Here is a 17,124-nt window from a genome sequence, read left to right as displayed (position 1 = left end):
TTTCTTGTACTTTGCAATCGATACTTTGATTAATAAAATTATTGTTCGACTATTTCTTTCACGTTTTCCGTAGTCTCTAAACGAACCGATTACTTTTGCCCAAACAATTGGTGTTAGAAGGAGGGTCTTAAGAGAAGTAAACTACGTGAGATGACGGGAACCGGAGGTGATACGACTAACACTGAAGCGAATGTCGCTGCTCAGCTTGAAGTCCTGACTACTAAGCTGAACGAGGCAGTGCAGAAGCTATCACAGATCGAGGCTGATAACGCTAGACTACGGGTGGAGAACGCTTCGCTGGTGATAGCGGGGAGAGTTTTTACCGAAGCAAGCTCTAGGTTTCACGGCGTGCAAGTGAATCGGATGCAAGACCTTAACTCAACGCCTAGAACCAATGTTCAAACACCCACGATGGAAGACGCACGGCTGGAAACTCCTTGTCAGGAAGAGAACAGAGGAAACTGTAATGCAAGGCAGGCACGAGAAAATCTTGCCCATGAAGAACATCTCGTCCAACAAGGAGTTGTCAACACACCACGCATGACAGGCATCGAACATGAGCCATATACCAAGTCAGCTGAAGCTAATTACTTGGAAGCTATGATTGCAAAACAATTGGGTGCAGTTGAAGCTATGATTGAAAGACTGCCAGGAGTGGTTCCACCGATCCGAAAAATCAACTTGCACTCGTACGCTGATACACCTTTTTCTGATGAAATTGCACTCACCAAGATGCCAAGAAAATTCTCGTTACCAACAATGAAGATGTATGATGGAACAACTGACCCGGATGACCACATAGCACAATACAAACAACGAATGTTCACGACGGCCATCCAAAAAGATTGCAGGGAAGCTACTATGTGCAAGGGTTTTGGCTCAAGCCTCACGGGGGCTGCACTTCAGTGGTTTATCAACTTGCCAAACGGCTCAATAAACTCATTTGCATCATTAACAGATCTTTTTGTTGAACAATTTGCAAGTAGCAGAAACTTGGAAAAGACAGCTGATGACCTTTACGAGGTACGACAGAAGAGGGATGAGTCGTTGCGTGCCTACGTGGGACGTTTCAACAAGGATAAGGTATCAATACCCAGTTGCAACATGTCAACCGCTATCTCCGCATTCAAAAGAGGCTTGCTTCCTGACGACGATTTGTACAAGGAACTTACGAAGTACCAGTGCAGAACAATGGAAGACGTTCTCTCACGTGCGTGGGCGCAGATAAAGTGGGAAGAAGACTCGGCTTATCGCCAGCGACGTTCACCACGATCTGATTCCCGTGTGGTGAGAAACGAAAGAACAAGTAGGGATGATAAACCTTACCATAGACCTCGTGAAGAAAACACCAAGAGTGGAAGAAGAAACACGCATCGACCATTGAGTGGAGCTGACGACTTGAAACCTAAATCATCAACATGGCCAGATATCAGTAACCTTTCAATCTCACATGCACATCTAGTCGGTGTATTGAAGGGAAATGGGTGGAACCGTGAGATGGCCTCCAAAGATGAAGGCACCTGACAATAAACGTGACATCTCAAAGTGATGTGAATTTCACAATGATCATGGCCACAAGACAGAAGATTGCATCACGTTGAGGATGGAAGTGAGCAAAATCGGTTCTTGACTTCTCATTGTCCAGTTCACGCCTCAGATTCTCATTGGTTTGGTGTTCAGAAGACAGCTTCTTATCGACAAGGTGAAAGGAAGACATTACCTAGGAGAGAAGAAGCAAAACAAAGATAAATGCACATGCGTAAGGAAAAAAAGGAAGCATTTAGAGGGTCTGATTATAACACTAAACGTGTTAATGATAAATGTACCTTGAGAAGATCAGTGTAGACGCTATGAATGGAGGAGTTGGTCCCAACATCAACCAAGGATTCAAAGTTATGAGAGAGAATCTTGCACTTCAGTTCCTCGGCAGCCACAGAAGTAGTGGGGTTGGTGACTAACTCAGAGGAAGGAGATAAGACCGCAACAGTCTGAACAGTCCTAAGTCGCCTTGCCTCCGACGAATTTGCGGTGTCATCACGAGTCCTACGCTTGTGTGTAGAAAGATCTCCCAGAAATTGCACTTCATCTCCTGATGAGGAAGGATTAGCCTCTGTTAATCTCCCAGAAGCTGCCATGAACTTTGCAAAAGCATCTGATGTGGAGCTCCATTGACCATTAGACATGTTGAAACCTACAAACAAGGGGCAACATCGTACGTTAAGAAATGTATCTGCAAGCTCACGACGAAGGAAACATAAACTTAAAAAAAAGGGTGAAGGTTAAGAGATGTTTATCTAACCCCAAATAGTACTGTTCTCTGATAGAAGCAGTGAAAATGCATAATAATATTTACTTAAGTTCAACTTAACCAAGGTTTGTTGTGATAGTTAACCATGGTTTGTTTAGGTTATTTCTTTAGTCTATAGCTATATATAAGGTCTGTGAGAGTTATAGAGGATTATCGAGTATTTTGGTGAGGTCTTTTAGGGGGAGTGGGAGGAGCTCCATTAACAAAATCTTCAGTTCCTTTTGTAATTCCAGTTCTATAATCTATGAAATCTTTTTCTATAAGCAAATCGTATCAAATTGGTATCAGAGCAGTTCGACCCAATGGGAGATAGTGATGGTTATGTGGAGGTTCCTGTTTTTTATGGCGATGAAGATCCAGCGATGTGGATTTCATGGGTTGAAGATTACTTCACGGACCATGGATTCACGGAAGAGACGAAGATTTCTTTTGCATATGGATTTATGGAAGGTGTTGCTCTGTTAGAGTCACATGCTGCATTTACCAGCTGGAATGAGATCAAGATTGGTCTGCTTCAACGATTCAGCAAAGGAAAAGAGCGTATTGTGACTGTTTACACACAGAGTGATGAATTTGACTCTAAGGTGAACCGATGGTCAAGCTATTTAGATAGGCTAGAGATATATCTCCTTGAGACTGAAGAGCAGTTAGAAACCCCAAATCTAAGTGGTGAGAAGAAGGAGAAGGTAGCTTCTGACTGTGAGGAAATAAAAAGTGGGTTTGCTGACATAAAGAATGGAGAGACGCACACACATGAGGAAGAAAAACAGATGGAGGCCAACAGAGGTGAAAATGCCTTCCAAGTGTTTGATGAAATGCCTAATAGAAGAAAAGTGAACAAAAAGAAGAAAAAGAAGAAAAGATGGAAAACGCTTTCAAAGATTGATGGGTCTGGAAGTGGTTTTGAACTCAGTGGGGATACGGATTTGGTGAAGATGTTGGTAGAGAAGAAAGAAAAGAACAACAAAGTCTACTTCCCACATCTGTTAGAGAGAAAGATAAGCCACGAGGAACAACTTGATGAGCCAAAAAACATAAGTATCACAATGTCTCTAAACGATCACAAAGTGTTCGACAAAACGATCAGGAAGAAAAAGAGTCAGAAAAAGAAGAAGAAACTATTTCGAATGCAAAAGAAGACAACCAAAGGTAAAACGAAGACAGAAGAAGCGAGGCCAGGAATCGAAGTTAACAAAAAGGTCCATCTAATGGTTCTTGAGAGGCCATGGAAACGTCAAAGAGTGATGAGGAGGAAAAGTTTGGCGTATGGTAAATCCAGGAGATGTAAGTACAAATCAGAGAAATGGGATCACCTCAAATTTCAGTCTCATATGAGAAGATACTTCAAAAGGCAAAGCATGAGGAGAATGAAAGGATGTGAAACAGTTAAGTGTTATTGCATTGTGCTTGATAAGCTGCTATTTTGGGACATTCAGGTGAAGAAAAAGAAATCACAGATTGAGAAAAAAGTAGACTATGTCATGTGCGTGATGATTGGCTGCTTAGTAAGAGTAGAATCACAAGGAAGAAGACATTCTCTAAGAAGTGGAAGAAAGGAACCAAGTTCAAAGAAAAAGGTAAAAGCAAACCAATTAGGGATGTGTAACTTTATTCTCTTCACAAGAGATGCTTTGGTGATAAATTTAAGAGGAAAAAGAAGATATTATACAGCAAGTTTGCTAGCTTCAAATACAAAGGCAAGGTTCTGCGCATAGAGAAAGTTCACCAAATCCTAAAGAAGATCAAGCACATGCTAATGGTAATGGGAGTAGACGCAGCTAAGGAGAAGAGGTCTTGGACTAGTGGCATGAGACACAGGTTTGGAGAGAATCGCAAGAAGGAGGCAATGTTGTTCTTTACTTTTCAGATAAAGAAAGCTTGTGTGGAGCAGATTTTCAGAGTGAAGGAGAGAATAAGGCTGAAGTGTGACTAAAAATTTACTAAGCCCGACAATGGTGTCTATGCTCTGATTTGTGTAAAGTTGTTATGGGAAATGATGACAGTAGATAAGAAGCAGTCCTTGACAAGCGGGAAGAGAGCCAAGTTTAGAAAGAACTTCTTTCTCTGCCTAAGAAGATTCAAGTGAAGAGATTTTTGGTTGATGATACAAAAATCAGATTGAAGGGAAGGAAGAAACCTCTTAAATCAACAGAGATCAAGCACATGTGGGAGAAAAACACAAAAATCAGATTTCTTAAGAGTAAGGATGAAGGTTGTGGGGGTGTTGACAACATGAAAGCCTTAATTGGGAGACATGGGGTTAGCTTGGAAATAGTTGGACTGGTTCTTAGTGCAGGTTACATGAGTGGTAATGACTATTCTCAGGAACTTGCTGTTGTAATGGAGGTCTCAATAAAACAGAAGCATTCGTTAGCCTTCAATACTGCTGATGAATCTCAAGCGATGCTGAAAATCAGAGTGGCTGCTATTAGTCATAAAAGGGAAGTAAAGCTGATGGAGTTCGGGTTTCTGGTTGTCTATCTAAACATGGTGGTTGAACGGGAAAAAGAAAAGAATGGCATGGCGTGGGAAATTCGTTATCTGGAGCAAAAACCTTGGGAGATAGAAATAGTGTTTCCACCGTATGTTGTCACGGCCAAACAAATAATCATATTGCCTAGTTCTGTGTCCTCGTTTGCAGAGAATATTAGACATGATGATATTGAAGACATGTTGACGAGTGAGACTCCGATCCAAGAAAGGGACGTAATGTTGGCGCAGCTAAAGGAAAATCTCAAAGTCGGATCAGAACTGAATTTGGATTTGGAGGCCAGGGAAAATCTGAAAACAGAGTATGAAGAGTTCTTGGTGAAGTGGGAAGTGTTGCCAGATTTTGAATGTCCCTGGAAGCTCAAAAAAGGGATTGGCTAAGCAGTATTTCACATCTCAACCTTGAGGACAAGGTTGTTTTCAAAGGCAGGGGTATTGATAGAAGTAGTGAAAATGCATAATAATATTTACTTAAGTTCAACTTAACCAAGGTTTGTTGTCATAGTTAATGTAACATCCCTGAACCGGAATCCCGGTTTGGGGATTGCATCGGTCGATGCAGTTGGTGCATCGGTCAATGCAGGTTCAATTTTCTGCGTTTTGAGTTAAGTTAAACGCTGCGTTTTGGGCAAAGGGAGAAGGAAACCCTTAAGTTCGTGTTTTGTCTCATTAGGCGTGTTTAGCCGCTTTTGAGAGAAACAAAAGAGAAAGAGAAGAGTTCTTGGTGTTCTTGAGTGTTCTTGGCGATTTCTTGGAGTTGGAAGCCGTTTCTATAGAGATCTGTAGCTGGGATCGTTGTAGGAGCTTCCTAGAAGCGTTTTTTTCCTGTGTTTGGGTCGGATTTCGTCTTGGCAAAGGTAAGTGCATGACCATGGCTTATCTAAGCTAGAGAACTCTCTAATTTGCTTGATGTGTGTTGTTAGACTTGTTAGGACGTTACTTTGGACGTTAGGAAGCTTTCTTGTGGCTTGGGATCGAGTCTTGTGGTTGTAGGAACGAAGATCCGGCGAGAAGCTTCGGGGAAAACACGATGCTCGGCATTGCATCGGTCGATACATATCTTGCGTTGGTCGATGCAAGTGCGAGGACGGCGCGTAAAACTTTAGGGTTTTCGTGTTATATCGAGCATGCGTTGGTCGATGCAGTTTGGGTGTCGGTCGATGCATGTGTAACTTGCATCGGTCGATGCAGCCCTTGCGTCGGTCGATGCATCCCCATGTGGCGTCAGTCGATGCATGTTGGTGTCGGTCGATGCAGAGTCCTGATTTGTCGTTTGTTGTTTGTTGTTTGTTGTTTGATGGTTAGAGATGACTCTATTGCTTGTGTGTATAGCCCAGTAGATGAGAGGGTTGCCTTACTGAGTGTTTATAAAATACTCATGCATTGCAATTTGTGTTTGTGATGGAGGTAAAGGCAAAGTGTGATCGTGGAATCAAGGCAATGAAGAGGAGTATGTTCTAGGGACTCGATTGGTTGTTGTCTGGCATTGCTAGGTTGTTAGAGTTGGGTCCTTAGAAACATTGCTAGGTTGCCGGTTTTATGTTTCCTGATGTTTGGTATTTGGATATTGTTTATGATATAATATTGATTATTATTCATTTGCTTATTGTTTAAATATTGGTATCTGTTTTCCGCTGTTGGTTGTGCTTGGTTAGGTGGCTAGTGGGTATGAGACCACTAGTTGTAGTTTATTTATTATTATTATTATTTTATTACTATTTATTATTATTTATTATTTTAAAAAAAAAGAAACGGGTCAGGTCTTTTCAGTTTGGTATCAGAGCCCTTACGGTTCTAGGTTTGGGTTCACTAGGTTTCTGTTGTGATGTTTGGGATTGCATGTCTTGATTGATTATGTGAGTTAGTCAATTGTGTGTGGCATGGAGTCCTAGAACATCCTCTTCGAGCCTACAGTGTGATTCCACGGTAAGTTTTCACTTCTGAGTAAAGTTAATTGTGTGCTTAGCCTTCTGTTCATGGTAGTGCAGATGGTTAGAGAGGATGCTGTTGCTGGTTGTGGTCGTAGACGCGGACGTGGTTGTGGTAGGGGGAGAGCCCCAGTGGTTAGTGAGACCGAGGACCAAAGTGTGACAGCACAGGGTGTCGGCAAGTCGCAGGGTGTCCAGGGGGATTCTGTGAGTGTGGTCGGAGGGGGCAGTGTTGATGCTCCAGTGGTCGGTGATGTTAGGGTCCCAGGTACGGGTGTCCCAGTGAGTGGAGTCCCGGGTGTCGACCTTGCGGGTTTGCTGGCATAGTTGTTAGAGCGGTTGCTGCCAGTGGCACCAACTCAGGCTCAGATAGTGCCACCAGTGGTGGCGGAGAAGCGGCAGCCAGTGGCTGCGGATGTAGGGGTCCATTCTTGTTATATCAATATGCTGAAAGAGATGGGTCGTATTCGTACCGAACGGTTTTCGGGAGGTACTGATTCTACCGCTGCGGAGGCGTGGAGGACGAGTGTGGAACGTAACTTCCATACTCTAAGATGTTTTGAGGAGTTTTGGGTGGACATTGGGGTTCATCATTTGACTAGTGATGCTCAGTTGTGGTGGAGTTCTGTGGCAGACAAGAGAGTGCAGAGGGAGATGTCTTGGGCTGACTTCGTTTTGGAGTTCAACCGCAAGTATTTCCCTAGAGAGGCACTGGATAGGTTGGAGGTGCAGTTCCTTCAGCTAGCGCAGGGGACTCAGTCAGTGCGGGAGCTTGACTTGGAGTTTAGTCAACTTCTGAGGTATGGGGGTCGGGATATGGAGTCTGAGGAGGCTCAGATCATGAGGTTTTTGAGGGCCCTACGTGATGACTTGAGGGTTCACTGTAGAGGGCGGAGTTATGCTACACGTGCGGAGCTGGTTGAGACTGCAGCAGAGATTGAGGAGGATATTCGGGCACAGTCAGTGGCGGCGAGCCCAGCAGTCCAGCCTAGCAAGGCACAACATCAGGGAGGTTCTAGCAAGGGCGGCAAGCCTGCGCAGGGAACCAAGATGAGAGGCTACACAGAGGTCGGGTGTTCTGACTTGTTTCGGACAGCAGCAGATCGTGTGTGCTATCATTGCAGGGAGTCGGAGCACATCAGACCCTATTTTCTCAAGTTGCAGCCGTTAGCGATGGCGGCGTTGCAGCAGGTGCAGCCGGGAGGGCAGTCGGTGGCACGGATTGAGCAGGCGCCACGGGTGTACACGACTGTTGAGACTGGTGGGACCAGTGCCAGAGCGATCACAGGTATAATTTCTGGTACTTTGTCCTTGTGATTTCTTAGTAAGTTCAGATTTTATGTTTTTCTTGTGTTAAAGTGTTAGGTTCTCAACACATCAGGTTTGTGTAGGGACCTTGTTGGTGGGCGGGTTTAAGTTCCATGTTATGTTTGATTCTGGAGCTTCTCATAACTTCATTACCCCGGAGTATGCAGAGAGTGCGGGTATCGTGGGGGATACCGGAGAGCATACAGTAGTTGTCAGAGTTGCTGGAGGCAAGTTTCTGAGGGTCATTGTTAGAGCGAGAGGTAACGATATTCAGATCGCGGGAGAGTCTTGGCCAGCGGATTTGCTTATCAGCCCTGTGGAGTTGTACGACGTGAATCTGGGGATGGACTGGTTGCATCGGCATATGGTTCATCTGGATTGTCATCGGGGTAGAGTGGAGTTTGAGCGTTTAGGAGGGAAGTTGGTTTATCAAGGGATTAGACCGACTTCAGGGAGTCTCGTGATCTCGGTCATTCAGACTGGAAAAATGATCGAGAAGGAGGCTTATCTGGTTACGATATCTATGAGAGAGTCAGTGGGGAAGTCTACGGTTAGCAGTATTCCAGTTGTAGATGAGTTTGAGGATGTGTTCCAGTCGTTGCAGGGGTTACCACCATCTCGGTCTGATCCTTTTACGATTGAACTGAAACCAGAGACGATGCCATAATCCAAGGCACCTTACAGAATAACTCCAGCAGAGATGGCAGTGCTGAAGAAGCAGCTAGATGATTTGTTGAGTAAGGTTTCATCCGTCCTAGTGTAACACTGTGGGGAGCACCGGCGTTGTTTGTCAAGAAAAAGGATGGGAGTTTCCGGTTGTGCATTGATTACAGCGGTTTGAACCGGGTCACTGTGAAGAACAAGTACTCTCTTCCCAGGATTGATGAGTTGTTGGATCAGTTGAGGGGTGCTACTTGGTTCTCCAAGGTAGATCTGGCGTCGGGTTATCATCAGATACCGATAGATGAGGCAGATGTGAGGAAGACTTCTTTCAGGACGAGGTATGGGCATTATGAGTTTGTGGTGATGCCTTTTGGGTTGACTAACGCACTAGCTGCGTTTATGAGATTGATGAACAGCGTGTTTCAGGAGTTTCTGGACGTGTCTGTCATCATTTTCATCGACGATATTCTGGTCTATTCTAAGAGTCATGAGGAGCATTCAGTGCACTTGAGGGCAGTTCTGGAGAAGTTGCGTGAGCAAAAGTTGTTTTCTAAGTTGAGCAAGTGTAGCTTCTGGCAGCGGGAGATGGGTTTTCTGGGTCACATTGTGTCTGCAGATGGAGTTTCTGTAGATCCGGAGAAGATTCAGGCTATTAGGGATTGGCCTAGACCGCAGAATGCCACGGAGATCAGGAGTTTTCTCGGGTTGGCAGGGTATTACAGGAGATTTGTGCAGGGGTTTGCGGGCAGAGCACGTCCTATGCCTAAGTTGACAGGGAAGGATGTTCCTTTTGTCTGGTCTCAGGAATGTGAGGAGGGCTTTGCAAGCCTGAAGGAGATGTTGACTACTGCTCCGGTGTTGGCTTTGCCTGAGCAGGGAGAACCCTATGTGGTGTATACAGATGCATCCAGAGTTGGTCTAGGGTGTGTGTTGATGCAGCATGGGAAGGTGATTGCCTATGCTTCATGGCAGTTGCGGAAGCATGAGGACAACTATCCTACTCATGACTTGGAGATGGGTGTTGTAGTTTTTGTCCTGAAGATTTGGACATCTTATCTATATGGTGCAAAGGTACATGTGTTTACAGATCATAAGAGCCTGAAGTATATATTCACTCAGCCCGAGCTGAACTTGAGGCAGAGGTGGTGGATAGAGCTGGTGGTGGATTATGATCTGGAGATAGCCTACCATCCTGGTAAGGCTAACTTGGTTGTTGATGCTTTGAGTCAGAAGCGGGCGGCTTCGGCTCAGTAGCAGGATATGGAGTCTCTGGTAGGGGAGATCAGTGCGTTGAGCTTGTATGCGGTTCTTAGGAGCCATTGGGTTTGGTTGCAGCTGTTAGAGCAGATCTGTTGAGCAGAGTGTGGTTGGCTCAAGAGAAGGATTTGGGGCTGGTGAATGCCTCAAAGGATGTGGAGTCAGAGTATCAGGTTTTGACTAATGGTACTATTTTAGTGCATGGGCGGATTTGTGTACCTAAGGATGAGGAGTTGAGGCAGGAGATCCTGAGAGAAGCTCATGCGAGTATGTTCTCTATTCATTCAGGAGCGACTAAGATGTATTGTGATCTCAAGAGGTACTATCATTGGGTCGGGATGAAAAAGGACGTGGCTAGATGGGTTGCGAGGTGTGTTGTGTGTCAGCTAGTGAAGGTTGAGCATCAGGTACCAAGTGGTTTGCTGAAGAGTCTACCCATTCTAGAGTGGAAGTGGGATAAGATTACTATGGACTTCATGGTAGGTTTACCAGTGTCCATGACGTTTGATGCGATTTGGGTCATTGTGGACCGGTTGACTAAGTCGGCACATTTTCTGGCTATTAAGAAGACTGATGGAGCAGCGGTCTTGGCTAGGGAGTATGTGAAGGAGATAGTCAAATTGCATGGGGTGCCAGCGAGCATTGTGTCTGATAGGGATTCTAAGTTCACTTCAGTGTTCTGCAAGGCATTCCAGGCAGAGATGGGCACTAAGGTACATATGAATACAACTTATCATCCCCAGACAGATGGGCAGTCAGAGAGGACAATCCAGACGTTGGAGGATTTGTTGAGGATGTGTATGCTGGATTGGGGTGGTCATTGGGCAGATCATTTGAGCTTGGTAGAGTTTGCTTACAACAACAGTTACCAGGCGAGTATTGGCATGGCTCCTTATGAGGCTTTGTATGAGAGGTCGTGTCATACACCGTTATGCTGGACTCAGGTGGGGGAGAGGAGCACTTACGGGGCAGATTTTGTTCAGGAGATCTCAGCAAAGATTCGGGTTCTCAAGCTGAACATGAAGGAAGTTCAGGATCGACAGAGGAGTTATGCCGATAGTAGGAGGAGAGATCTTGAGTTTCAGGTTGGAGATAGAGTGTACCTCAAGATGGCGATGTTGCAGGGTCCGAGGTATATGGGTCCGTTCAGAGTGATTGAGCGAGTTGGACCAGTGGCATATAGACTAGATTACCTGAGGTTATGCGAGCATTCCATAAAGTTTTCCATGTGTCTATGTTGCGGAAGTGTCTCTGTGAGGATGATCAGTTGTTGGCTAAGATTCCTGAAGATCTTCAGCCTAACATGACTTTGGAGGCGAGACCAGTGATGGTTCTCGAGAGGAGGATTAAGGAACTTCGGAAGAAGAAGATTTCTTTGATGAGAGTCCTTTGGGACTGTGATGGTGTTGAGGGAAAGTTTCCTGAAATAGAAGTTTCTAAAAGAGGAAAGATTCCAAAAATGGAAAGTTCTAAAAATAGAAAGTTTTATGGGAGTTAGAATTGTCCATTTTTAGTGGTTGTGAACCTTGGAGGGGCTAGTGTGGCCTTCGTGGTGGACTTTTGAGTCATTGCGCCGTGTGTGGCGGTCTTTTGAGACATTGTGTGGCCTTTGTGGCGGGCTGTTTAGCCATTGTGTGGCCTTTGTGGCAGGCTGTTTAGCCATTGTGTGACCTTTGTGGCGGGCTGTTTAGCCAATTGTGTGGCTTTTGTGGCGGGTTGTTTAGCCAATTGTGTGGCCTTTGTGGCGGGCTGTTTAGCCAAGTGTGTGGCCTTTGTGGCGGGCTGTTTAGCTAATTGTGTGGCTTTTGTGGCGGGTTGTTTAGCCAGAGTGCCTGTGTAGGCAGTCCTTCGGGACAGATGGTATTTGTGACGGTCCTTCGGGAAAGATGGTCTTTGTGACGGTCCTTCGGGACATATGGTCTTTGTGATGGTCCTTTGGGACAGATGGTCTTTGTGACGGTCCTTCGGGACAGATGGTCTTTGTGACGGTCCTTCGGAACAGATGGTCTTTGTGACAGTCCTTTGGGACAGATGGTCTTTGTGACGGTCCTTCAGGACAGATGGTCTTTGTGACGCTCCTTCGGGACAGATGGCCTTTGTGGCGGTCATGTTTAGGACATTTGTTTGGCCTTTGTGGCGGTCCTGTTTAGGACATTTGTTTGGTCTTGGTGGCGGTCCTGTTTAGGACATTGGTTTGGCCTTTGTGGCAGCTCGTGGGGCAGTGAGATGACCCTTGTGTGGTCATGAGGTATTCCAGTGAGGGAATATGTGGTTGGTAGGACATTGTGTTGTCTTACGCGAGCCACGGGAAGGAAACCTGGATAGGGATAGGACTCAGACGTGTTCAGAATTGTTTGCTCGCGACTCTTGGGGGACTTAGGTCCTCCTAGTACCGTCATATTCTAGGACTTTGTGGCTTGGGAGTGTGGCTGGTATATCGACTTCGGATGACGATCCGGGGGCGCGCTGTAGGGTGGCAACCCGAGAGACAAGTATTGGGCTCCCTTATATATACATTATGGCATGCGGGCTTAGGCTCGATGAGGAGCCAATATTATGGCATGCAGACTTCGGTCTGATGAGGAGCCAATAAAAATTAGAGGTTTAGGCCTGTGAGTAAAAAGGAGAGTCCAAAAGTCGAGAGCAAATAATGTCTGGAGCGTGAGTCTATCGCCTAGAGGTGACCTTCTGTAGATTGGTCGGAGGAGTGCGGGCCGTGGAGACGGTAGCACGGGAGTCTTTGGCCGAGTGTTGTTCGAGATTCGGGGACGAATCTAAATTGGTGGGGGAAAATTGTAACATCCGTGAACTAGAATCCCGGTTTGGGGATTGCATCGGTCGATGCAGTTGGTGCATCGGTCGATGCAGTTGGTGCATCGGTCGATGCAGGTTCAATTTTCTGCGTTTTGAGTTAAGTTAAACGCTGCGTTTTGAGTTAAGTTAAACGCTGCGTTTTGGGCAAAGGGAGAAGGAAACCCTTAAGTTCGTGTTTTGTCTCATTAGGCGTGTTTAGCCGCTTTTGAGAGAAACAAAAGAGAAAGAGAAGAGTTCTTGGTGTTCTTGAGTGTTCTTGGTGTTCTTGAGTGTTCTTGGCGATTTCTTGGAGTTGGAAGCCGTTTCTGTAGAGATCTGTAGCTGGGATCGTTGTAGGAGCTTCCTAGAAGCGTTTTCTTCCTGTGTTTGGGTCGGATTTCGTCTTGGCAAAGGTAAGTGCATGACTATGGCTTATCTAAGCTAGAGAACTTTCTAATTTGCTTGTTGTGTGTTGTTAGACTTGTTAGGACGTTAGGAAGCTTTCTTGTGGCTTGGGATCGAGTCTTGTGGTTGTAGGAATGAAGATCCGGCGAGAAGTTTCGGGGAAAACACGATGCTCGGCATTGCATCGGTCAATGCATAACTTGCGTCGGTCGATGCAGGTGCGAGGACGGCGCGTAAAACTTTAGGGTTTTCGTGTTATGTCGAGCATGCGTCGGTCGATGCAGTTTGGGTGTCGGTCGATGCATGTGTAACTTGCATCGGTCGATGCAGCCCTTGCATCGGTCGATGCAGCCCTTGCGTCGGTCGATGCATTCCCATGTGGCGTCGGTCGATGCATATTGGTGTCGGTCGATGCAGAGTCCTTATTTGTCGTTTGTTGTTTGTTGTTTGTTGTTTAATGGTTAGAGATGACTCTATTGCTTGTGTGTATAGCCCAGTAGATGGGAGGATTGCCTTACTAAGTGTTTATAAAATACTCATGCATTGCAATTTGTGTTTGTGATGCATGTAAAAGCAAAGTGTGATCGTGGAATCAAGGCAATGAAGAGGAGGATGTTCTAGGGACTCGATTGGTTGTTGTGTGGCATTGCTAGGTTGCTAGAGTTGGGTCATTAGAAACATTGTTAGGTTGTCGATTTTATGTTTCCTAATGTTTGGTATTTGGATATTGTTTATGATATAATATTGATTATTATTCATTGGCTTATTGTTTGAATATTGGTATCTGTTTTCTGCTGTTGGTTGTGCTTGGTTAGGTGGCTAGTAGGTATGAGACCACTAATTGTAGTTTATACGGATGTTACAGAAGAGGGATTGAGAGGTTACCTGAAGATTGTCAAGGAGAAAGAGACTCTATGAGAGAAAACGAGATTGATTACCACTGTAGAAGGTGAAGTGAAAATTCAGAGATATGAATTAATGACCTACATAAACGAAAGGAACAGGAAACTCTTGTTAAGGAGCAAGCACAAATCGACTTACCGCAAGATTATTCAGGAAAATAGAAGACATGATCTATAAAATGTTTCTTCAGACAACACAGCCGCAAAAAATGGTTTAGGGTTCGAGCATAGTGACAAGTGAGGGAAACGACAGCAAAAAAAATAGGTCTATATGTGTCTGTCTTTAGACCATGTCGTAATGGGCCAACAGATATTACAAAAGTCCAAGCCCATTTGCTTCCTACATTTACGACAACTCTAAGGTAATGTGTCATATGCTTTAGTAAATTATTTTTTTTATATGACTTATTAAAATAATACCACATGTCTATACTACTCTCTAAATTCTTACTAAGAAAATAGAGAGTGGAAGCAAACTATTGGGCATAATTTTAATCATATAAATTATAATAGATAAATTCTATTATAATTGTGATATATTCTATAAATAATGGAGAATTATGTATTCTCTAGAAGATTATATTGATATGGGTCGTAACGGCAAGCATTGAGTCAATACGGGCCGTAACTGGACCTTGACACCGACTACATTCTTTTGACGAAACGACATCGTCAAGAGAATATTCGAAGTTGATCTCATCATGAGAATATTCGAGAATAACCTTATCTTGTGACGGGAATATTGGAAAATGACCTTATCTCATGAAGAATCAGTTACACGAATCAAAGTCCCATGAAGATTAGGGTTGGCAAGGTTTCTCTATAAAAAGGGAACTACGTCTTCAAGATACGCCACGAAACCGAGAGCAAAGACAAGATACTTCACGAAACCACAAGACGCACGACTCAGCTCATAGATTGACTAGCTGCGCTTGATTTCTTGTACTTTGCAATCGATACTTTGATTAATAAAAATACTGTTCAACTATTTCTTTCACGTTTTCCGTAGTCTCTAAACGAACCGATTACTTTTGCCCAAACAGCTGTTATTCTCTTCTCTTCCTCTACGATGGGCCAGACAGCGAAGAGTTTTATGTAGGCTACAAAGACCCGACGCGTAGTTAGTTATGTGGCTAATGTTATCGAGTCATGGATCTATATACAATATTCATCATAGTCCAGTACTAAGAAACAGCCCATTAACTTAGAAGATTCTAAATATATGAACGTATTTAACAATGATGCATAATTTCAATATTCAGTCAACGTAAGTGTGCGTGAGAGAGAGTGTGGTTGAGGTCCCAATCAAAAACTTAGTAGAAAATAACCTTTTTCAAAATTTTCTCACTATCTTTTTCATAACATATAGGGGAAAACAACAGAAAAATAGGGGAATATGTTTCTAGTAATTTAGGGGAGAAGACTATTTCTTTCCTCAGTTTAGAATATTAACAAGAAAAGTAAAACCTAAATAAAATATAGTTAACTTTATAACTTTTTTGAAAAAAAAATCCGAAAATGTAAAATGCTTGATCAACAAGTATCTTTCAAAGAGTTTAGATTTTATACAGAGAGGTGGGTTGGTAATTGGATTGAATTACATGTAAACCGAAAACGTAAGTATTTCTTATGGAGAATAATATATCAAAAACATATTTTATTTCTAAACAATGTATGGATCTAAAGTCTTTCAGATTTACAAAAACAAATAAAAACTTACCAACCTTTTAACAATAGTACAAAACTAGAAATGGTAAATCCATCACCATGCTTTGTCGTTATTGTATTTTAGAAAAAAAAATCATACTGAAAACAATAAATTCCAACGAAACGCGTTTAGATTTCTGTCTCTCAGATTCATATTTTGTGGCTGTCAAATGATGGCAAATCAGAAAAATTGATAAAGAATTTTTTACGTCCGCTTTTGTTAGTTAAATTGCTTTTCCGACAATGATATTTCGCTGATGATAAATAAAAGAAACTATTCGTACTTCTCAGCTTTTAAGATATGATATTAATTTCATACGCGTTAATTTGGGAATTATAAGAATACGGTTAAAATCATTCGTTTAGAATTTAGAAAGAATTTTAATGATTTTATCTTTTTGCTGATTGTTAGAATCATAGAAAATTGAAAGTTAAAAATAAAGGATTCTAAAAGATTGTTTAGGAAGCTTTTTAAAATCTTGATGATTTGTTTTTTCTAATCTTGTAAAATCTTTCTATTTGATGAAAGAGTTTTCATAACTTTTGTTATGAAGGAAATGATATAAAATCCTAAATCAATAACATAAAATTTGAATTCATTAACAATCCAAGATTCTTTTGTTTTACTTGAATAACATAAAACTTTTAATGACTTTATAAAACTTTTAATCCAATAACACTATATTTATCAAGATTTTACATAACTTTTTACAAATCCACAACCAATAACACCAAATTTTTAAAAAGTTTTTGAAAGTCTTGATTGAATAACAACATATTTTACCTAACTTTTAAAATTATTAAAGTTCTTTCTAAATCCTAAACCAATACCTCCCCCTAAAGCTAAATCATGAGTTTTTTTTTTTCTTTCTTTCTATTTATAATAAGAGAGAAGCTATAGATTCCATGTGGCTTTCTCATAATACATACACTCACTTTTAAAAAAAAATAACTAAAAATAGAGACATGGACCGACCATATGATATAGATATAATGTTATAACCGTTTTTGGTATTCTTTTCTAACAGTCATCGACTGTAAACTTTAACCGACCATTTTTGAATAAACTACCATAACTAATGATCCTTATTCCACGCAAGAGTAGATGGAGAAAACGTTCCATATTAATCAGTAATAACATAGGTTGCATGGAAACGGAAACGGATATGCGGAAACGAAATGTTTCGAAAATAGAAAACGGTTTTTTTCAAAAATTAAGAAATGGAAACGTTTTGGAAACGTATGTAAATATATATATATACATATATATATATATATATATATAATAAAACACCAAACATAAAAACCATATCAAAAAGTTTCAATAAATAAAACTTCAAATATAAATATTAAATAGTTGAAT

General features: G+C 42.5%; 2 protein-coding genes across 4 annotated transcripts; one reads left to right on the top strand and one right to left on the bottom strand.

Moving 5' to 3' along the window:
- On the bottom strand, window positions 1-14,285 carry LOC104707431 (uncharacterized). Of its 3 annotated transcripts, XM_087461454.1 has the most exons (5): window positions 14,194-14,285; window positions 14,038-14,092; window positions 1,827-2,191; window positions 1,521-1,720; window positions 1-1,405 (listed from the first exon to the last, which is right to left on the bottom strand). In XM_087461454.1, the coding sequence occupies exons 3-4, from the start codon at window positions 2,181-2,183 to the stop codon at window positions 1,541-1,543; spliced, it is 537 nt and encodes a 178-aa protein (XP_087317580.1). In that variant the 5' UTR covers window positions 2,184-2,191; window positions 14,038-14,092; window positions 14,194-14,285; the 3' UTR covers window positions 1-1,405; window positions 1,521-1,540. The 3 variants fall into 3 exon arrangements, with proteins under 3 accessions (XP_087317580.1, XP_019084698.1, XP_087317581.1); XM_019229153.2 differs by lacking the exon at window positions 14,194-14,285 and having other exon boundaries at window positions 1,492-1,720; XM_087461455.1 differs by lacking the exons at window positions 14,038-14,092; window positions 14,194-14,285 and adding an exon at window positions 2,300-3,720 and having other exon boundaries at window positions 1,492-1,720.
- LOC147940249 (uncharacterized) lies at window positions 2,546-5,287 on the top strand. The gene has a single exon (XM_087461453.1). It carries the CDS (start codon window positions 2,611-2,613, stop codon window positions 4,021-4,023), a length of 1,413 nt encoding a protein of 470 aa, XP_087317579.1. The 5' UTR covers window positions 2,546-2,610; the 3' UTR covers window positions 4,024-5,287.
- Window positions 14,286-17,124: the final 2,839 nt, after the last annotated feature.

This window comes from Camelina sativa, chromosome 8 (assembly GCF_030686135.1).
Source record: "Camelina sativa cultivar CO46 ecotype springtype chromosome 8, ASM3068613v1".
Classification (NCBI taxonomy): Eukaryota; Viridiplantae; Streptophyta; class Magnoliopsida; order Brassicales; family Brassicaceae; genus Camelina; species Camelina sativa.
The sequence above is the reverse complement of the archived record's forward strand: the minus strand, read 5'-3'. Positions and strand labels throughout refer to the sequence as shown.